We start from the raw sequence: 21,568 nt of genomic DNA, 5'->3' as shown, positions 1-21,568 counted from the left end.
TCAAATCCAGTTCATAGGTAGCCCCAAGATAGGTCCATCCTAACATGAAACAGTTGCTAAGGAATCGGTCGTAGGCCGACCTTGGGAGACAGGAGGGAGAGCCACAGTCAGGATAGTGGGTCTGACAAGCCTTATCTCAGCCAAGGGAAGGACTGGGGGCAGAGCAGGCATCTTGGAAGGGACCCTCCCTACTTCTCTGGAAGGGAAAAGTAAGGGAGGGGGGAATGTGCTGTCAAACTTGCAAGATTGTGTTGCTGTCGCCTTACAGTGAAAGTAGCCTTACTGCTCACAGTGGCTCCTTCTTCTCTGGATCACCTCGAAGGCTGACCGGCCTTGCCTCCCCTCTCCCCATTTGGTGGGGGAAAGACATCCACCTGCTGGCTTTGGGCCTGATGTTCTTTTGAGGAGTGGGAGTTCCGGAAGGGCTGCCCTGATACTGATGGGGAAGCTCTCGCTCTCCACTTCCTCCCCTCACAGCTGCCAGGGCTCCATGGCAGCTGGACACACACAAGATACTTGCCCCACCCTGCAGGATAGGCAGGGCACCCCGATTCTTCCATGTTCCGTTCTGTGCCCAGTTATCCCTACCCCTGCGTGGGTTTTCATCCATATTGTCTCCATTCTAATGACTGTTTCCGATTCTTACAGGACAGAGCTACGATGAGACAGTCGATATCTTCTCCTTTGGGATCGTGCTCTGTGAGGTAAGCCCAGTCCATTGAGGGGATTTGGGTGGGGTAGGGGGCTTGAGGATCGATCCTGTCCCGGAAAATGCCGAGGACCACACCTGGAAACCTCAGGCTTTGTGCCCCTTGGGATTTCACCAGCCAGCCCCCTGTAGAGGCTGCCAGGGCTAGAGACGAAAAGGGAGGGTGGGCTTGGACCGCCTTCTGGACTACCCAGAGGAAGATTCAGTGGTCAACCACAAAAGTGGGTTTGTCTCTGGTTTGAGCTGCTCATCTAAGAATGGAGCTGCCAGCTCACCTTTCCTGGCCAAGGACTGCAGCCACCCCAGTTGTCCAATGATTGCACAATTGCTTGGGGTTTTTTGGCACACCTGGTTGACCATCAGTCTTTCCCAAATGGGCTGGCAGTTCAGACCCTCTTGGTCAATGGACTCGGTCTCTGGACTTAAGGAGGCGAAGACTTCAGGAGGGGAAGCCCATCTGGGAGCTGAGGGCAGCTCTCCTCTTGCTGGTTTGTTGTGAATTCTCTGAAAGATAATGTGGAACTCTTAGCAGCGCACATATAATGCTTCCATTTCAATATTTTTCTTAGAAAGAGATTATGTAAGAAATTGGAATTTTTATCATCTAACCCACTGCCTAGCAACTCTCTAATTTTTTTATAAATAGCACATATTTTCCTATATCAGCGACAACGAACCCAGGGATAACAACGGACAGCTTTTGCTCGCGATTTATTTTTCATCACTAAAAGTTTGCCATGTGTCAAAAAAGAAATATGGTTTAGGTTGTCCTTTTCGAGGGTGGGCCAGTTTTTCTGCTCTCATGATAAATCAAAGCTTATTTATATTTTGTATTTTTTAACCACCCATCTCCCTCAGAGAAGGTCTGAGCAGTGTACCATATATTATAGCACTCACTGCAGACTTCCATTTTTTCTACAGTGGCTTACTTCAAACAAAGCTAGCAGCAGGTCCATTCTGAATTCCTGATTGCAATTTCTAAGGTTTGAGCATATCAGTAGTGGGTTTCAAATCCTGTTGCTACCGGTTCGCTCATGGACTCATGTTCTCTCGCACACGTGCTCAACACTTCTATGCATGCGCAGAGACGTCCGGGAGGGTGGGTGGAGCCTCCCGCTGCCGCCGCTACCAGTTTGCCCAAACCGGGGCGAACCGGTAGCAACCCACCACTGGAGCATATCCACCCTAAGTGAAAACTCCTGCTTTTCTGGTAGTTGCTCCAGCAAAGCATCAGTATAATTTTCTCTTATTCGGGGGGAAAAGCTGAGGCAATAACAGGCCTGGAAATTCTAATCTTGTCATAGTTTCAAGGTTGTTTTCTCAAACTGAGTCCAGTCCATCTCATCCTGCAGCAAGAGCCTTCCGCTGTAGGGAGGTTGCATTGCCCTGAGCCCTGCCTGTCAGTGGGGACTAGTGTGGCAGCTTCACAAAAGCCAGGCTAGCAGGCATGAATACCATGGCACCCAGTGAAGGTTGCCAACAGGGGTTGTGAGAAGGGAGCCTGCTGTTCCCCACAAGGCACCTTGGGCTGCCTGGGTGCTTGCAGTTGCCTCCTGCTTAGGCCTGGGACTCCTTTCTTGAAGCAACCGTCGAGTCAGCAGGAGCAGCAGGTAGCTGAGCCACACGTCCTGCCTTAGGTGCCTGGAGGGAATGACGGGGAATTGCTCTGCTCCAGATCATAGGACAAGTGTATGCGGACCCGGACTGTCTCCCTCGCACCCTGGATTTTGGCCTCAATGTGAAGCTGTTCTGGGAGAAGTTTGTTCCGGTGGACTGTCCTCCGGCCTTCTTCCCTCTGGCAGCCATCTGCTGCAGGCTGGAGCCAGAGAGCAGGTCAGTCTGGGAGGTCTGTGTGTGTGTGCCTCCTCTGCCCCACTCCCTTTGGGGGCTGAAAGCAAGCTGTTTAGGCGAGGGAGTGGTCGGCAAGGCAGCCCCATTGCTGATCCTCTGCTGGGCTTCTCAACAGCTGAAGAGGCTGGGGCAGAAGCGATCACTACCTCGGCATAGAATGGAAATTTAGGGTCAGCTGCATTTTTGGAAAAAGGCTTGCAGTTCTGCTCGGAGGTGTGCTAATGGCGCTCCTGTTAGGAAGCCCCCATTGCTACCTTCCCTTCTCCCGCCTTCTCTCCTAGGCCCCCCTTTTCCAAACTGGAGGATTCTTTTGAAGCCCTTTCTTTGTACCTGGGAGAACTGGGCATTCCGCTCCCTTCAGAACTGGAGGAACTGGACCACAGCGTGAGCGTGCAGTTTGGCCTGATTCGGGACAAGCACTCTGGCGATCTGACATAATCCCACCACTTGGCCATCGCTGTGCGGCTTCTTTCCACGGATTGTCCTGGAGGCAGCAGAAAAATCTCCACCCCGTCCGTTTTGGGAGGGCAACAGGAAGGCAGCCTCTTTCGCCTCGTTACTTCTCTCCACCACCGTCACCTCCTGTGGGCACTTCCTGAAAGCATCATCCTCTTCTTCACGCCACTCGCTTCTCAGTACAGATGTTCTTTATCTTTGGGAATGCGGTTCTCAAGAGTTGGGGTGCGGACCTGCCTTCCAACACAATACACTACAAGTTGTGAAGCCTCCAGGATGGGCTCACAAAGCAGAATCCCGCCAGGATACAAACCTTGGGGTTGCTTTGACTGGGACTCCCTGTTCTGCTAGATCAGGTAAGGGGAGGGCAACCTGGATTGCTTGCACTCACCTCTACAGAGACGGCTGAATTTTGCGGTTTGTCTCCCAGGAACAGCTCCGAACCACCATCTGCCTGGCCAAAGAACTCTTCATGCACTGGGTGGCATTTCATCGGTCTGCCCTGTAGGGCCACAGACATGGGTTGAGGGCCAGGCTGGGCAGCTTCTCCGTTTGAGGGAGGGGGTTGGTGGAGGTGGATCCCTGGAAAGGAAGTGCTTCTATTCCCAAACTGACCAGGAGTGGAGCAATCAACTTGGGCCACAGATCTGAAAGACTGGCACGCTATAGTCACTACCTCTGTCCTCCATTTCAGGCCCCTCAGAGAAACACTCGGCTGGGGCCACCTTTCCCCTCCCTCTTCCAGAAGTAGAGAGGAGCTGCGCTGGTTGCATCTCTCCCCTCTCTGCAAAATACATTGAGGGCTACTTAAAGGTTGGCAACATTTACACCCCTGGATGTTGAACATCTCCCAGCAGGTCTGGCCACGCATCCCAAGACTCTGGAATGCTGTGGGTTGTAGTTCACTGGTGTCTGGAGGGACTTCTACCCCCCTTTCATGCTACAAGAGCTCAAAATGCTGGGCCCTTGTACACTGGTCTAAGCGACTGCAACAAATCCGGTGCATTTTAGACCAGATTTCATTTCATTTCATTTCATTTCATTCTTAAAAGTTGTGTACGCGCACATGTGCTATAAACGGGCCAGCTATAGGAAACATGGATCATGTGTCAAGAAAGGTGACACAACTGTTGTAAGCGCACAGATTTTTGTCTAAATTAAAAGCAATAAACTTCGTTCTACAAAGATGAACGTAGATGCCATTTCTTGAAGCCTGACTTGGAGCCGACTGCCAAAGGCATTTTGTGAGTCTGGTCCATTTCCTACTCCAGGTTGACAATACTTTCATTGCAAAGAACAAGAGCACCAAACTCCTGCAATGCAACTATTGAGTTTGTGTTTGTGCTTGCAGGGCTTCTGTTGTTGCACAAATTCACTTGCTTTTCTTTGTAATGCCCAGTGAGGGAAGCTGCTTTTAATAGGGCATTAAAAGGAGGCCTCGAGTTTGACACCCCTGATTTAGAGAGTCTGCCAGAACTTCAGATGATCCGAGGAAGAGACTCTTGGGGGACTGGGCAGTTGGTGGAGCAAATCCTAAACCTTTTGATGGACCTGGGGGGGGGATGTCTGGGCTGGAATGAGTTTTGGCAACCTGAGACCAGCCTGGCCTTGGACAGGAGGCAGCTGGAGAGAGAAAGGAGGGGATGTGTGCGCCCCCAGGTGCAGGAGGTGAATCCCACTAAAGACGACACTTACAACCTGAATAGTTTTTATTTTTAGGTATGAGGTATTCAAAACACTTAGAAATAAACTGTATCCAAAGGCATTTAAAAGATTTTAAAAAACCGCTAAACCTGCATAAACAGAACTTGTAAGAAACCTCTGCTTTTGGCATCCAAGTCCCAGTTCCCGCCCTCGAGTGGTAAAAGGTTTTTTAAAAAAGCACAGCTGGAGTTGCTTCCTTGCTGGCACAAGAGGCATCAGCCCCCCATTCCAGCCCTACCCAAAGCCCTTCTGGGGCGATTCCAAGCTTTTCCTTTGGTGCTGCCTCCCCCCCAAATCTCCTCTTTGCTCAGACAGGCCTGGCTGCTTCCGCCCCGGGAGGAGCAGGGAGGGGGATTTCCGTCTGGCTCCAGACTGGAGGGCTGGCAAGGCTGTGGCCGCTTTGAAGGAAGGGAACTGCCATATTATGTGCAGCCCTTTCAGCAGCATCAACGTGCGCAGGATTGGATCCCTGCACAAACACTCTTTCCTTTCGCTAAAGCTCCCCACTCCAGCATGGCGCTGCCCAGAGAACGTGCAGGCCGCACAATGGAAGAACCAGAGGCAGCCGACCCTCCCAAAGTCCCACCCGGCCCCTTGCGTCAAACAGGCCCCCTGCAGAGCTGCTGCTGGCTGGGGGGACAGCCACGCCGCCACTCTCTCTGCTCGGCTGAGCGAGTGCTGGGCGCTTTTCTGTCCGGGTGGCCTGTTTTTCAAACGGAAAAGCAAAATACAAATGGATCCTCAGGGTAAATGGAGAGGCAAAGAGGCGTCCGCCTCAGAGGTCCAACGGGGGGGGGGGGGGCATCTCTTCCTCAAGCCCCCGGAGTGCCGGCCTGGCCCATGAGTGGAGTGTTTCCCCCCTGAATCTCCTCCACCGGGGTGGGGTTGGTGTGCACCACAATGACGTTCTCCTCCACGAGCTCACAGGCCGGGTTGCTGAAAGCCGAGAGGGGCAAAGTGATGCGCTGCATTTCGCGCTCGTTGGCTTTTTGCTCCTGCCGCTCTTTCAGGTCTTTGCCCCTGGAAGAGACCGAAGAGACGGGGGCGTTTGTGGGGGCGTACCTACAACTTCCAACAGGTGTTAAGTGTTTTTTATCAGGGCAACCTGGTCTACCCAGCTATGGGACGGAGCAGACGGCTTCCGCTTTCGCCTTTCAGCCCCAGTCCAGGAGCCTTCGCAGGCAAACTAATTTTTGTCCTAAATTTATATTTACTTTTCTTTTGTCAGTAAATATACATTTCAGCAGGTGTTGTTTTTCCCAAGGCAGTGTAGGAAACCTGAACTGTCCCATGGCACTGGTGCCCCAAGACGTTTGTTCTGGGTGCAGAGCCACCGCAGCTGATCCAATTGCCTCCGTGTCTCTGGCAAGTGACCCAGAGCAGTGGTGGGCATTTGGCCTTCGATGGTCCCCGGAAAACAGCAGAGGCCGCTGCTGGAGGCCACAGGCTGAGTTGGGAAAGTTTTTCTCTGCTCCACAAATGCCCTTCTAGAAACCTCTCCATGAACCCCAAAAATGCTTTCAAGCAACTCTCCTAGATAGCTGAGGAATGAGAGAAGCCCAAAGCTGGCAGGAATAAGCCAGGGACAGCTCCCCCAAATCCATTCCTGCATAGTTTTGTGCACACACACAAAATCCAGCCAATTTAATGGAGAATGAATTTTCATTTGCTACCAACTATAATAGTTGCCTCCCATGGCCCTCTGCCACCTGTGGGGCAGTGCACAGAATGTTGTGCCCCCAAATACAGAGATCCCCCTCCAGGACAGACTGGCTGGACACATTTCAGATTCTGAATGCAAGTTTTAGTTGCGCTTGCAAAACTAACCAAGGAGAGAAGCAGCCTAGAACTAAGGAGAAATTTCTGACCGCGGGAACAATTAATCATTGGAACTTCAGAAGTTGTGGGTGCTCCATCATTAGAAACTTTTAAGAAGAGACGGGAAGGCCATTTGTTGAAATGGCACAGGCCACTGGAGTCTCCTGCTTGAGCTAGAAGGCCTCCAAGGTCCCTTCCAATTCTGTTATTCCGTGGCTGCAGGAGCAGAGGGCTCCTGACCACTTCCCAAAAGTTCTGCCTCAAGAGAACAGAAGAGCCCCCCCACCCCACTAAGAAACTGCCTAAAACCAAGCTCCAAAGCATGGGGGAGCACTAAGAATAAGGCCAAAGTGGGTCTGAGCCCCACATGCAAAACCTCAGAAACCTCAAGAAAACTATTTAACCAAAGACAAGTATTGCCTAGAGAGAGATGCACACAGCCACAACAGACCTTAAGACAGGAAAGAAAGCAGAGAGATACACACCCTGCAACTCTCACACGGGATAAGATGGATGCTAAGGCCGGGGATTTGTGGGACCCCCAAAGGGAGACTGAGGTGTCCATTTATTAAAACCAAAACCCGTCCACAAGGGCATAAGGGGCTGCTCCCCAGTACTTGCCTCTTGTACAGGTAGCCCAGCACAACGCCCACTCCGATGCCAATGAGGACTACTACCATGATAATGCCCAACACGTAGCCTGTGGGGGGGGGCAGAAAGCAGCGAGGTTAGTGATGCCCCCGATCTGAGCCTGCCCACCTTCTAGGTTGTCTCCCCCCCAACAGCTAAGCTGGGTTGGTTGGCAGCCTTTGCAAAGGGCTCCCCAGCCGCTGCTCCAGGGTGTGTTCCCCCTCCCTGCCCAGCACCCACTGCGGCAGACGGGGCTCCCTGCGCGGCCCGCTCACCCAGCGTGCCCAGGTCCTTCTTCTCGCCGGGCCTCATCTTGACCCTCTGGCTGATGCCCACCACCGGCTGCACCGCGGCCGACCCGCCCCGGGCGGGCTCGAAGGCTTCGGGCGGCTCCTGGGCGGCGGGCGTCCGGGCGGGAAGGGCCGGCGAGCCCGGCGGAATGGCGGTGGCATCTGCCGAGGAAGCGCACAGGGACAAAAGTTGCAGGGGGCCTCCGAGGTCTTCTAGTCGGACCCGCCGCTCAGAGCGGGAGACCCTCCGCCACGTCAGGCAACTGGTCGCCCAGGAAGGGCGGAGGCGAGAAAGGGCCGCCCGCCGCCCCCGAGGAGCCCCGCTCGTTTCAGGTGGGGGGCGTGGAGGCTGGGAGTTATGGGAGCTGTGGTTCAAGGCGGGGCTTCGCCGCGGGGCGGGGCCGGCCACGTGCCGGGGGCGGGGCCAGGTTGTTTACTCCACGGAGCAATGCGGCTGGGATGACATCACCCCGCAGGGGCCCGTCGCCACACCGAGCGCGAGCCAATCCCGAGCCGAGGAGGGCGGGGACTCGGGAGAAAAACACGACGTCACCCTGCCCGCCCCGCCCCGTGCGGAGGGCCGAGCATGCGTATTCGGGAGCAATCCTCGCGGGGTGGTGGGGGGGTCGTCGTGTGCCTTCCGCGCGTGCCGCCGTGGCCTCTGAGCACGTGAAGAGTGCGCCCGTTCTTCCCGGCGCCGCTTTGCCTGCCCCCACCCCAGCGCTGCCCGCAAGTGACCGTCCCGGCCCGAGCAGCCCGGCGCCCCACCTGGGAAGCCCCCCGGGAAGCGCCCCGCCGGCAGCTGCCAGACGCGTGCAAAGTGCACGTGCGAACGGGCCCCGCTCCGCCCCCCCCCCGTCCCGTCCCGTCCCGTCCCCGCGCGAGCCGCGCACCTTCGGCCGCGGTGGAAAGGCGCAGCAGCGCCAGCAGCAGCAGCAGCAGCCGGGCAGCCTCCATCGGGCGGCGAGGCGAGGGGAGCCCGCCCCGCGGCTCCTGCTGGTGTTCGGGAGCGCGCAGCCTCCAGCCCCGCAGGCCGCCCTCCCGGCGCGCAGCAGGCAGCCGACTGGGGGCGCGGACCGGGGCTCCCATCCTCCGCAGCCGGCCAGGGCCGGCCCATCTGGAAGGGCGCCGCGGGCGGGTGCGGGGGAGAGGCTCCGGAGCGGCTCCGCCTCGCGCGGGGAGGGAGGGAGGGAGGGAGGGAAGGAGCGCGGGCGGGCTGGCTCCGCTGCTCCGCCGCCGGTTCGGGGGGCTCGCGCTGCGCGGTCCCCTCTCCTGAGCTCCCCGGGCCGGCGCCAGAGCGGGGGGCGGCCCCGCGAGCAGAGCGGCTGTCCCGGCTCCTCCGCAGAGGCCCGGGTGGGGCGGGAGGGCCGAGACGGCAGACGGGCGGCGCTCGCTCTCGGTGCTGGGTGCGGCCGAGTCCCTTGTGCCCGCCGAGCCCCCCCGAAGGCCTCCTGCGCCTGAAGAAGGGGGGTTGGTGGCCTCACTAGGAGCCCTTTGGGATCCGTCCGAGTTTGCAAAATTGCGGTGTGTTCACACAACGCCTTGAAGTTTGATTTTATGCAATGTAGTTGTTTGCTTTGTTTGCATTAAGCTGCTGGCGGTGGTTTGTCAGCTACAGTTTCTAGCCCAAGAGGAAGGGGGGGGTGACAGGGCTGCCCCTTCAGGAAGCGAAAGTGGGGGATTAGTTCACAATGTTCCAAACTTGAGGCATCCCAGGAACACTGGCTTGGAAAGCAGGGGAGCCGCCTGGCTTCCCCAGAGTCCTTCCTGTTTCTCCACAATGGTGCACCAAGATCTGCAGGTCTTGGACAAAGACTTGAGGAGACAGACGGCTGTGAGAATTGACAAGACCCCCTTCTGTGCTCTGTGGCCAACGCTCAAGCCAGGAAGAGGGAAGCAGAATGAGCGGCCGAGGGCACGGAACTGGAGCTCAACACAAACATAATTTGGGGGCATCATTACCAGCCCAGGGTTGCTACCATTCTGTGTTGATTTGTGGGAGCTGCATATGTGCTTCTCCTTGCAGGGCACAAAGGCTTAAGTGTCTTCAAGGCCTGGCCTCCATCTCCTCTCCAGCCTGCTTCTGAGGCAGCCCAAGATGGCTCAGGTGTTCTAGTGTGGAAATGTTTCCTTCTACCAGCACAAGACCTTCGGTGTGGACCCTCCAGAGCGCATGGGAGTCTGAGGCCGTATTTCTGGGGGCGGAGCCTGTTCTGCAGGCGAGCAGGATCATGCTTGGTGCATTACAAGTCATCACCACGAAGCTGGGTGCTTTTTGAAAACAGGGTGGTGGACAAAGTCAAGGCAGCTACTAGTCTGGGAGCTACTTTCTACCCACACATCAGTGCAGGACAAATGCCAGGAGGGGGTTAGCACCCATACCTTGCTGGGTGAAGATGCCAGGACTCCAGTCCAGCAGCATTCTTGCTCATGGCCTGATCAGGATGCTCCTTCTTTAGTGCTTGAGATGGGGAGGGGGCATTTTGCATGGCAGTCATCAGTGCAGCTCAGGGGCTGACATGGTCTGAATTGGCTGAGTGTAGCTAAGATTTCATTTCTCTGCCGATAAGTTCCACGGATGTTATCAAATGCCTTTTTGGGCAGCCCTTGGAGGTGGCAGTAGAAATGGGGGGGGGAGCAGGAGCAGGTCAAGGAGAAAGTGCCCGGCAACCAGGCTTTGTGCCAAGAGCCAGCTGTGTGTACTCCCAGCTCTTGTTTGATGCCCTGGAGGAGCGAGGCCTTGGTTCACCACACTAAAAGCTCAGTCCTCCCCAAAGAGCTATTTTTTGAAAGCCGATGACAGATGCCCAAATATCCACCCGCTCTTGGCTCCTTGCTTCTGCCACAACTGCTCAGACAGCCTCATTCCAGAAGCCAGGTTTCAGCCTTGGGCGTTTGCTAGGCTAGCACTCTAAACAGCACTACCTTTCCTGTGCCAAGCAAGCTTTTAGCCTTTCAGCTCAGAGTAGCCACAGGACTCTTCCCGCCCTACTTAGGGACAGAATCTGCGGTGTTATTGGAACGCCAAGCAGACGTTCTGCAACCTTTCTGGGGTTGCCAAGATCTCAAGTGCAGGGCAAGGACAAGCTGGGTTTGGTAGTTTGGCTGGGTTGGCAGTGGCTCTCAGGCTCCCTCCCCTGAGGCTTTCCTGCTGTCCTTCACTGATCACAAACCCCCCCCACACACACACCCCTTTCCCCCTTCCTAGCTTAACTGAAGTCCCAACCAAGTTTTCAGAGTGCCCCAAGATGCCCCACACCTTAACGGGGCCTATTTATAAGAAGGCACCCAGGCCAGCTCTGATGGACTGGCAGGGGGTTGCCTGCCTCGGGGCTCTTCCATGGGGCCTGCTTGGCCTGGCAGCAGCCCCCCCTCCCAACTGCTGCTGAGGGCAAGAGAGCTGCCTGCCCACCCCTGCAGAGGGGCCTCCGTGTCCTTCCTCCTCTAGGGGTTTTTCCCTTCTGTGCAGATGCCTTCAGGGCTGAGGGGCTTCAGATTGCTGGCAAATCCAAGGACCACAAAGTGCCTTTAATTCCCGTCAGGGTAAAAATATCGAAAGGTGCAAGCAGATTTCCAGACAGACTTGCAGGGAGTTAACTGAGGCAGCAACTCCGAACTGTTTCCTTTCTGTGCCCCAACGCTGCTGGGCTTGGCTGCCTCTGCTCGCCCCCTTGAATTTGGCCTGCTCCCCGCAGACTCCACTGCACTGGAGAGCCCCCCCCCCCCGCCCTTCCGCCTTGGTCCCTGGGTTCAGGGCCATTCGTCTTCGACGGCAGGAAGTTGAGGGGCCTCCCCGTGCCAGAAAGGCCGCCCTCTTGCGCCTGCCACGTATCGGGGGGGGGCGGGAGGGGGGCTGCTTCCCCCCTCCCCCGAGTGGCTGTAAAGCATCCTCTGGCTTCACGGAAAAGGGGTGGGAAGGTTTTGTGGTAAAATTGTGGCCGATTTCCTGGGGGGGGGGGTGGGGGGGCAGTGCCAAGGTAGAGCCGAGCCTCCCCTCGAAGCGCTGCGGCTCTGAAGGGCGGGGGGGGGTTGTGTCAGCATAGGCCTAGCGCGCCTCTGGGATCCCTCTGGCTGGGTAGCCCCTCCCCCAAGAGACGCCCCGGGCTCCAGCTGCCACCCAGGGAGGGAAAGCTGGGGGGGGGCTCTTGAAGGGGCCCAAGGTCTGGCCGAGCAAATCAAATGCCTGCAGGAGCCCCTGAACCCCTCAATGGGCGGCAGGAGAAGGGCCGGAAAGGCTCCGTTTGGCCGGCTCTCGGCTGCTTCGGGGCGGCCGGCCCGGCTTACTCGCACGGATCGGCTTCCAGGCCGGCAGCCAAGAAGGGGGAGGCGAGGGATTCCTTCTGCCCCTCCCCGCCGCTCTGCCTGCCTGGGACGCCCCCGACCCCCCCCGGGCGTCCCCCCCGCAGCTTTGCCCCCAGGAGGCGGCTTCGGTTGCCCGCGATCCGGCGCAGTCCGGGCGGGGAGGCAGAAGCGCCGCAGGGCAGCCCGGCTCCCCCGCGGAAGGCGCCCCCTTCCCGGCCCTGCTGGAGAGACCGCGCTGCTGCCTGCGGGGCCGCTGAGGGAGGGGAGAGGCTCGGCCTCTGTCCCTGCAACCCGGCTTGAATCGGGAGGGCGAGGCTCCGCGGACGAAGGGCCGGCGCTCCAGGCGCGGCTGCCCCGACGTGAGAAGAGCCGAAGGACGCCGGAGCTGAGCCGGGCAGGCGGGGCGATCCCCGCCGAGAGGCCGCGGCGCTTCCCGTCCCCCTGCCTCGATCCGGCTCTGGCTTCGAGTCCCGAGGAGCAGCAGCAGGGCGACCTCCGAGCTATGGGGAGGGGAAGCCCCGCAAGCAGGGCGGGAACCTCTGGCCGTCGGCCGCTGATGGTACTTCGACTTCCCCGTCTCGTCCCTTTTAGCACGGCAAAGAACAGCAGCCGCGTGTTGCACAATGGCCCTCAAAAGCGGGGGGGGGGATGCTCCAGCTGCTGCCTCCCAAGGGCCAACTCGGGGGGAGAATCCGCCCCGCTGGGGCTTCTGCGGGGTCTCCATTTTGAAGGCCGCAGACAGAAACTGAAAGCTGCTTCCCTTTTCTTCCCCAACACAACAGGCCTCCCTCATCTCGGCTGTTGGAGAGACCCACATTTTCCATCCTGTTAGCAGCATCTGCCCTTTGGAGTGGGGGACCCTTTAAAATGCCTGGCCAGCCATCCTGGCTTGTGCTTCCCATTGCTCTGGGACCTCGTCTTGGGATTTCAGAGGGGCACACCCCCAGCCTGGTTGCAAGGATCAGGGTGTGGGGAGAATGAACTCTAGAAAGAATTTCCAAAAATTATTTATTTAATTTATTTATTTGTCCCATTTCTATGCCGCCCAACTCCCAAGGGACTCTGGGTGGCTTACAACAAAGAATAAAACAATGCGAACAATCCCGTTAAAAATGTTAAAAAGAAAAACATTAAAACTTTAAAAACGTTAAAACACATGCACTCCAATTCGTGGCCGGGTCTCACAAGATAAGAAGATCAACGGTCCCAGGCCTGCCAGAAGAGCCAGGTCTTCACCGCTTTTCGGAAGGCCAATAGGGTGGGGATGGTCCAGACCTCAGGAGGTAACTGGTTCCAGAGAGCCGGGACAGCCACAGAGAAGGCCCTCCCCCGCGGGTCCGCCAGCCGGCATTGTTTAGCTGACGGGACCTGGAGGAGACCAACTCTGTGGGATCTTACCGGTCGCTGGGAGCTATGCGGCAGAAGGCGGTCTCGAAGATAGCCTGGCCCTGAGCCATGTAGGGCTTTAAAGGTAATAACCAACACCTTGAATTGCACCTTGAGGCCAACAGGGAGCCACTGCAGCTCACGGAGAATTGGTGTAATGTGGGTGTATCTAGGCGCACCCACTATAACTCACGTGGCTGCATTCTGGACCAACTGTAGTCTCCGAACACTTTTCAAGGGTAACCCCAAGTAGAGCGTGTTGCAATAGTCCAATCGTGAGGTGACAAGGGCATGAGTGACTGTGAGGAGAGCCTCCTGATCCAAGTAGGGCTGCAATTGGTGCACCGGGCACTTCCTTGGGGTATTAAATTCTGGAGTTAAAATGGAAACACTTCAATTGCTCATCAAATTTTATTCACGTAAACAAGCCCTGGGCCTGAAAGTCATGGGAATGGATCGACTTGCAATACGTCCTATCAGGATCACCAGAAGCCCTGATGGAGAGTCTGCAAGTGGCTCCCTCTTTCGCTCTGGCTGGGATGGTGCTACCGAGGAGCAGACACAGAAGCTGTTCGTCTGTTGGGTGGGACTACCACAAGTTGCTCTTCGCAGGGCTGCCCTGGGAGAAGGTTCAGAAACTACTCTGTGTGTGTGTGTGTGTGTAATGTTCAGCAGCCTGCTTGTCAACAGATGGAAGTTGGCACAGCAGAAGGGCACCAATCCTGTGGGAGATGCTCCAGTTGCTGGTTGACTTCTGGGCTCAGTTCAGATCAGCTCCTTGCTACCTTCCGGAGCATCTACTCCAACACTCCACCCACTCAGAAAATGCTGGGTGGGGGGCTGGGGGGGTGTGCCACCTCTCCCTAGGAATGGAGGAGACCCAGATCAATGGTGGCTGCACAGTGAGGAGCAGCCCCTCCCCCCAAGGCAGCCTGGGAGTCTGTTCTTCCAGAGCTGGGGGTGGGGGCATAACAAGAGGCGGCTCTTGTGAAGGATAGCAACTGGAGGAGTTGTGGGTCTATGCAGTGGTGTTTTTGTGACCTGCAAGCTGCCTGGAATCCTTTGAGGCAGCAGCATACAAGGAGATGCACAAATGTGTGCCTGTGTGTGTATTCCCCCTCTATAATTTTGCATCTGAAGAAATGAATTTGTTGGCAACTATGTTAAGCAGCACTGAATGCTAGACTGTCCAAAGAGGCCACAGCAGAGGGCATCTCAAATTGTAGCTTTGCTGTTTTCAGAAAGTTCTGTGAACTGCTGCCTAATCCTAATGAAAAGGAGAAGCGTCACATCTGCACACACCCACTTCTTGTGCATTTTCTGGGCTTCACCTCCCTGCCCCAGCTCCATGTTTGCTTGACGTGCCATCTCCAAAGGACGTCCTTGCAGGGAGATCATCAAACCCTCTAGCTCCCCGCATCACCACATCCCCTTGTGCTGCTCCTCAACCTGTGGCAGCCCACATGTTCTTCACCCGAAGGAAGGCCCTCTGGATGGGCTCACAACATGCTCGAGCATCATACATTTGGCCTGGTTGTGTGCACCCAACTGCTGCACCTTGTTTAATCTAATCTCTTAGGATTCAAATCTAGGATCTCCACTAACTTGGAAATCCAATGGCTAAATTGCTGTCGGTCCCAGAAAACTTGCATTTCAGCCTTCCTGGGCAGCCTTCTTCAAGCGATGCCCTGCAGAGCTGTTGGACACACACTCACACTCCATCCATTCTCAGCCGAACTACTTATTTGTGGCTCCAAATATGATGCAGTTCATCTTGGAGTAAATCACAGAAGCTGCATTCGCACAATAGACTCACCCAAGATTAGCGTAACCATGGCTTCCCATAACATAGTCAAAGGTGGCTAGCTAGTTTATGGCTTGATATAAAAAGGGACTCTCTAATTTTGCAGGATTTACCTTTGGAAGACGTGCCAAAGTTAGTACAGCAAACAGGCTGGGTAACCCCATGGCATTCAGAGTGTTACAGATGCCACTGCAGCCCTCCAGAGACTGTGTCTGGGCATCTGGAAGAGAGGGAGAAGCAGCAGCCGTTGACCTTCCCCCAGCCTCTTGCTGTCGAGTCCTACCGGAGCTCGCCATTGATGGGGGGTATGGGAAGGCGAGCGCGGAGACGGACAGCAGCACACGTGCCCACGCAGTTCCTGGTCGGCGGCATTCGCTCTGGCGATGGGTGATGACGTCAACGTCAGAATCTCCGAACTTGCTGTCACCAGGACGCTCACAGCTGTTGGCATTGGGGGGTAGTTATTGATTGTTGTTAAGTGCTGGATGCTTGTTGAGGGCTGATTTTCTGTTAAATAGCGCTGTGGTGTAGTTGCGCACAGCGCTGACTTTGAACCAAAACACCGAGTTGTACTTTACTTTTGACTGCGAACCTACAATCACTGAAGTAAACTTTGAATCTCTGCATTGTTTCTGGTGGTTTATTTGCGGCCGCGGTTCAGAACGAACGACAAGCCGAGAGAAAGTCAGCGCTGTGTTCCTTTTCACATGTAAGTTCGGAATCCCTATTGCTTATTTAATGTGGGGATAATGGCAGAAGGGATGGTTTTGGAAGAGCTGGAATCGGAGGAGTGCAGAGGAGGTGTAGAGGAGGAGGAACTGCTGATAGAGGAGGCGAAGGAAGACGTTGAACAATTGGTGGTGAAACCGAAAGTTAGGCAAACCAAAAGCGGACCGCCCCGCCCGGAGGAGGAGAGTCTCCCGGGACAGCGAGGGCAGACGGGGGACTAGTGGCACAGCTCTGTTCTCCTCAGACCGCGGATGCCAACTCCCCCTCATTTAGGAGCCTCCTTCCAGGGTTGGAGAGAGAGACGTTGGACGGATGAGGAGGAAGGAGAATGGGGGTATCCTTCGTCTTCTGGTCCCAGCACTATGGATATGTTGCGTGAGCGCTTCGGGGAGTCAGGTTTCCGTGACACCCCATCATGGCAGCCATGGGTTGCTGGACTAGAACTCCGGTCTCTTCTTGGCAGGACACAGGGGTAACTGGTTCGGAGACCCAGTTCTGGCTCACTAGTCCTAAATTGAAGCTGGACCGAGCCTCTGCGCGGTCGGTGGATCAGCCACCCCAGAACAGGACCAAGGAACCTCGTCGGGAGATGTCGGAGGTGGCCCTGAATCCCAACCAGCACAGCTGACAGGCGGCTTACCTGTTGGGGGTCGCGGAGCGGTGAGAGACCGACCCAGGCAGGATAGGAGGGGTGCCAGCGCAGCAAGGTCCCCAGGTCCCATGCCCTGGCTTCCGGGAGCCCCTCCAGGATTATGGACTCCTCAGGCTGTTTGGGGACCACCTGCCTTGCAGACCTCCTTTGACGGAAGCCCTGAACGAGTGGCTCTTTTCCCGAGTCAGGTGATTAGTCATATGGATCAGTATGGACAGTGGTACCCATCCCAGTGGGCTATGGTGGTTGCTGTTATGGGGGTCCTGATAGGAGAAGCAGCCGAGTGGGTAGTGAGCCTCCACTCTAAACATGCAAGAGAACTGGTGGATGTGGGAAGGTTGCTGGAGGCTCTTCGTGCTAGGTTTGAAGATGAAACAAGCACTCAGGTAGCAGAGGGGGATTTGTTTGCACTCAAGCAATGGGGCTTATCAGCCAAGGAATATTTGCATGAATTTCGGAAGACTGTGGCCCGTTTGGTGGGTTGGCTGGAACGTCTTCTGGTGCACCAATTCCATAAAGGATTGGATCGAGATTTACGGCAAGCTTGTGCGTACCGGGGCTTGCCCCCCCAAGTTGAGCCTGTGGTTCAAGGCAGCAATCGAGTTGGACGTGAGTCTTAGAGAATTTCGAGTATGGGGTGAAGGGGTTGCAACTCAGGTGAAATAGCCAGCAGAACGCACACAACCCCCCAAAGAGACTAAACCCAGTGTCATCTCAGGCGTTGGAGATAGGAACCAGCGGCCCGTATTCCGTTGCTTTAGATGTAATCACATCGGTCACCGAGCAGCCGAATGTCCTAGCCCTATGCCTCATAACCCGGACCAGAACCCCCTAGAGCCATGATGAGGGGTAGGGGTCGACCGATGTCCGAACGGTCACAAATGACTTGAACGTCCAGTACGGAGACGGATGTCCCAGCTAGAGATACTAAGAAGGTGGTGACGGAAAAATTCCCGGTTGTGGCAGGGGATAGTGACGACAATGATGAGGATCCGGATGACCCGATGGTGAGTGAACCCATCCGACCTTTCGTGATACCGGTCGTACTCCGGAACCCTCTGTCAACTACTGGACGCCAATATGGGGCGTTAATTGATTCAGGATGTACCCGTTGCTTAATCCGTAGAGCAATAGTGGATGAACTTGGGTTACGGGTTATACGGTTAAGAACCCCTATAACTTTTGAACAGATGGACGGGTCATTGTTGGGAGGGGCACTCATATAACAGAAAGTGTGCACCTCAGTATCGGAGAGCACACCGAAACCATTCGGTTTATCATAGTGGAGAAAATGTTAGAACCAGTAATTTTGGGTTTAGCATGGCTGGATAAGTGGGCTCCTACGATATGGTGGGAAGGGGGTTTCCGCAAACTGATTGATGCTAGGTCCACCTCCACCGGACAAAGGAAACAGCAGGGGGGACAGAATCAGGGACACCGCTTACAAACTCGACATTCCCTAGTGTGTATAGAGACCTCGCCATTGTTTTTAGTGAGGAGGAATGTGAAACCCTGCCCCCCATCGGTCCACGGACTGCGCTATTGAGTTGATTCCTGGAGCTAAGCTACCAAAACCCCGGATGTACTCGATGACCGAAACCGAATTAGAAGAGTTAAGGAAATACATAGACAAGAACCTGGCCCGGGGCTTTATCAAGCCTAGTAGATCTAGGATGGCTGCTCCCGTCCTATTTCGTGGGGAAAAAAGACGGGGGGTTACGGTTATGTGTTGATTTCAGGGACCTCAATGCAGTGTGTGTGGAGCACCTATATCCACTCCCATTAATGAAGGACCTGTTAGCTACCCTGGCAACCGGTTGTATCTTTACGAAACTTGACCTACGTGAGGCATACTATAGGATACGAATCAAACCGGGGGATGAGTGGAAAACAACATTCAATTGTCCCCTAGGAAGCTATCAGTTCCAGGTCATGCCGTTCGGGCTGCAGGGCGCTCCTGCAGTGTTCATGCAGCTCATAAATGAGGTATTGCATGAACATCTGTATAGGGGTGTCCTTGTGTACTTAGATGATATACTGATATACACCCAAACGGAAGAGGAACACATAACCCTGGTCTGACGAGTGTTAGAAAAACTACTAGCCGCCAAGTTGTACGTGAAACTCTCGAAGTGTGAGTTTCACAAAAAGAAAATCGATTATCTAGGCTATAGAATATCAGAGAATGGGGTGGAGATGGATCCCAGAAAGGTCCAGGCAGTGCTTGAGTGGCAGGCTCCTAGGACTAGGAAGCAATTGCAAAGCTTCCTAGGTTTTGCCAACTTCTGCCGGCAGTTTATTCCTAACTTTGCTGAGATAGCTCTGCCATTAACAGATTTATTGCGGACCAAACCAGCCACAACTAAACCGAGGCCGGGACAACCGTTGACGTGGTCGTCAACGTGTCAAACAGCTTTTGAGCAGTTGAAGAAACTCTTTGTCCGAGAGCCAGTGCTCAAACATCCAGATCCAACGTAACTGTTTGTAGTCCAGGTGGATGCTAGCGACGTGGCTGTAGGAGCGGTACTCCTACAAAGAATGGGGCAGGAGGGTTGCAACCCTGTGCCTACACGTCTAGGAAACTAACCACTACAGAACATGCATGGGCAATCTGGGAAAAAGAGGCATTTGCTGTCCATTGGGCGTTGATGATGTGGCAGCATCTATTGGAGGGGGTGTCACATCCTTTTGAGGTGTGGACGGACCACAAAAATTTAGAAGCCTTGCAAACGCCCAGGCGACTATAAGGTGGGCACAATATTTTCAGCGCTTCTCTTTCCGATTACGGTATGTTCCTGCTGGGAAGAACTTCCTAGCTCATGTGCTGTCCCGAATGCCACAGTATAACAGCAAACGAGGTCATAGCTCTTATCCCACCTTCCCAAAAGACACTAATACTTACAGAATTGGATAATCCGTTACACTCTGAGCTCAAAACAGCTCTACAACATGACCAGTAGGCAACTCAGAATCCATCTATGATCAACTACAAAGATGGATTAGCCTGGAGAGAGGATAGGATATATATTCCGGAATGCCTACGGAATGTAGTATTACGCAGATGCCATGATGCTAAACCGGCAGGCCATTTTGGGTATTTAAAAACCTTACATCTTGTAAGAAGGCAATTCTGGTGGCCACGGATGCGTAGAGAGATAGAAGCATATGTAAAAAGTTGCACAACTTGTGCAACTGCCAAACGCTGGTCTGGATGACCATTAGGATTATTACAGACAGTAGCAAACCCTAACAAGCCTTGGGAAGAGATCGCTATGGATTTCATGGACGATCTCTCTTCTAGCCATGGTCATACCGTGATTTGGACGGTAGTGGATTTGTTTTCAAAACAGGCCCACTTCGTGCCATGTAAAGGCATACCATCCGCACGGCAGCTAACCGAACTCTTCCTACAACATATTTATCGACTTCATGGGGCACCAAGGATTATATCCGATCGAGGTGTTCAATTTACGTCTAAATTTTGGAAATGTTTTATCCATTTAATTGGATCTTCTCAAGGGCTGAGCTCGGCATTTCATCCGAGTACCAACGGAGCGGTTGAACGGGCCAATGCCAAGGTTGAGAGATATATAAGATGTTATGTTTCATATCAGCAGTCCAACTGATCAGGTCTCCTGCCTTTTGCCGAGGTAGCTTATAACAACATACCACATCGTAGTACAGGACTATCCCCATTCCAGGTAATATACGGTCGGGACTTTTCAGCCATTCCAGAATTAGATCCCCCTGCGACAGATAGTGACACCCCACGAGGTTGGGCCAAGAAAATTAGCCACGTGTGGCCAAGCGTGAAAATAGTGTTACAAAAGGCAGCAGACGAGTACAAGTAATATGCTGATAAGAAAAGAGCTAATCCAAAACCATTCCAAGTAGGAGATAAAGTTTACTTGTCTACTAAATATCTCAAACTAAAACTACCTAGTAAAAAGCTAGGGCCAAAGTATATAGGGCCATTCCCAATAACACGAGTAATCAATCCTGTTACCGTAGTTCTTAAACTCCCCTCTCTGTTTAGCAGAGTACATCCTGCGTTCCATAGCAGTTTGTTAAAACCTATAACGATAACAAGACCAAATGCTTCAGCCAATCCACCAGGTCCCGTGCATACCGATCAATATGAAATAGACCGGATACTAGACTCCAGATTCCGTAGAGGGGTTTTACAGTATCTTGTCAGGTGGAAAGGATATCCTATAGCACAGGCTACGTGGGTGGCAGCACCCGATGTTCACGCCGCCCGGTTAATACGATTCAATTGTAAATACCCAAACAAACCAAGTGTAGGATCATAACAGTACTTAACATCTGTGTGCTTTCTGTTACAGATGAGCTCCTGGTAGAGGGGCCGCCTGTCGAATCCTACCGGAGCTCGCCATTGATGGGGGGTATGGGAAGGTGAGCGCGGAGACGGACAGCAGCACACGTGCCCACGCAGTTCCTGGTCGGTGGCATTCGCTTTGGCGATGATGACGTCAACGTCAGAATCTCCGAACTTGCTGTCACGACGCTCACAGCTGTTGGCATTGGGGGAGGGGGTTATTGATTGTTGTTAAGTGCCGGATCTTGTTTGAGGGCTGATTTTCTGTTAAATAGCGCTGTGGTGTAGTTGCGCACAGCGCTGACTTTGAACCAAAACACCGACTTGTACTTTACTTTTGACTGTGAGCCTACAAGCACTGAAGTAAACTTTGCATTGTTTCTGGTGGTTTATTTGCGGCCGCGGTTCAGAACGAACGACAAGCCGAGACTTGCACTCTGCCTGGACTCCAAACTCACTCTAGGCAGCCTGGCTCGCGTTCATACTCGGTGAGGCAAAACCAGCAGTAACCTGGGCCACCATCATGTGGACTCCATGACAGTCTTCTGGAAGATCCACAAAGGTCCGTTCAGAGGGAGATGTGGCCGGGTCCCTATCCTGATTGTTGGCACTGTTGTGCTGCTGTCATGCCTTTCCCTGCTGTGACCACAACCTTCCCCACCCACACTCCACAAGCTCATTGTCCCTGCCACCACCCAGCTTCACCAAGAGGCGGTGGGGGCGTGGGGGGACTGGTGGTGTTCCTCTGAATGAACAAGATCCTCTCTCGCAAGGCTCCTTCCCACCAGGAGGCCCTTGGCTCCCAGCCCAGAGCAAATCTTACCTTGCTCACCAGAGGTTGGGGAGCCTGTGCCTCCCCACAACCTCTTGTCTATCTGAGCCTCGCACAATTCTCCCC

At 54.5% G+C, this 21,568-nt stretch overlaps 2 protein-coding genes across 3 annotated transcripts in view; one reads left to right on the top strand and one right to left on the bottom strand.

Annotated features, from left to right (window-relative positions):
- The window catches only part of LIMK2 (LIM domain kinase 2), a 46,547-nt gene extending 42,361 nt beyond the window's left edge, over positions 1-4,186 (top strand). For both annotated transcript variants that reach the window (XM_070950688.1, XM_070950689.1), the window contains 3 exons: positions 649-704; positions 2,385-2,542; positions 2,842-4,186. In XM_070950688.1, coding sequence (XP_070806789.1) covers positions 649-704; positions 2,385-2,542; positions 2,842-2,998 — 371 coding nt within the window. In that variant the 3' untranslated portion in view covers positions 2,999-4,186. The remainder of the gene's footprint in view (positions 1-648; positions 705-2,384; positions 2,543-2,841) is intronic.
- A 521-nt stretch (positions 4,187-4,707) lies between these two features.
- PIK3IP1 (phosphoinositide-3-kinase interacting protein 1) lies at positions 4,708-8,572 on the bottom strand. The gene is made up of 4 exons (XM_070951012.1): positions 8,352-8,572; positions 7,444-7,620; positions 7,160-7,238; positions 4,708-5,740 (listed from the first exon to the last, which is right to left on the bottom strand). Exons 1-4 carry the CDS (start codon positions 8,545-8,547, stop codon positions 5,533-5,535), a joined length of 660 nt encoding a protein of 219 aa, XP_070807113.1. The 5' UTR covers positions 8,548-8,572; the 3' UTR covers positions 4,708-5,532.
- Between the last annotated feature and the right edge of the window lie 12,996 nt (positions 8,573-21,568).

The sequence above is a fragment of the Pituophis catenifer genome, unplaced genomic scaffold, assembly GCF_029215685.1.
Source record: "Pituophis catenifer annectens isolate HBS135680 unplaced genomic scaffold, rPitCat1.0.hap2 SCAF_10, whole genome shotgun sequence".
NCBI classification, from domain to species: Eukaryota; Metazoa; Chordata; class Lepidosauria; order Squamata; family Colubridae; genus Pituophis; species Pituophis catenifer.
This window is presented reverse-complemented; position numbering and strand designations above follow the sequence as displayed.

What these genes read in the sequence shown, in the direction of transcription:
- PIK3IP1 (XM_070951012.1), bottom strand. Translation starts at nt 8,547, where the DNA reads ATGGGAGCCCCGGTCCGCGCCCCCAGTCGGCTGCCTGCTGCGCGCCGG. An exon ending in CCTTTCCACCGCGGCCGAAG is followed by an intron (nt 7,621 to 8,351) that starts GTGCGCGGCTCG and finishes CTTCCTCGGCAG; the next exon opens with ATGCCACCGCCATTCCGCCG. An exon ending in CTGGGCTACCTGTACAAGAG is followed by an intron (nt 5,741 to 7,159) that starts GCAAGTACTGGG and finishes GGTCTCTTCCAG; the next exon opens with GGGCAAAGACCTGAAAGAGC.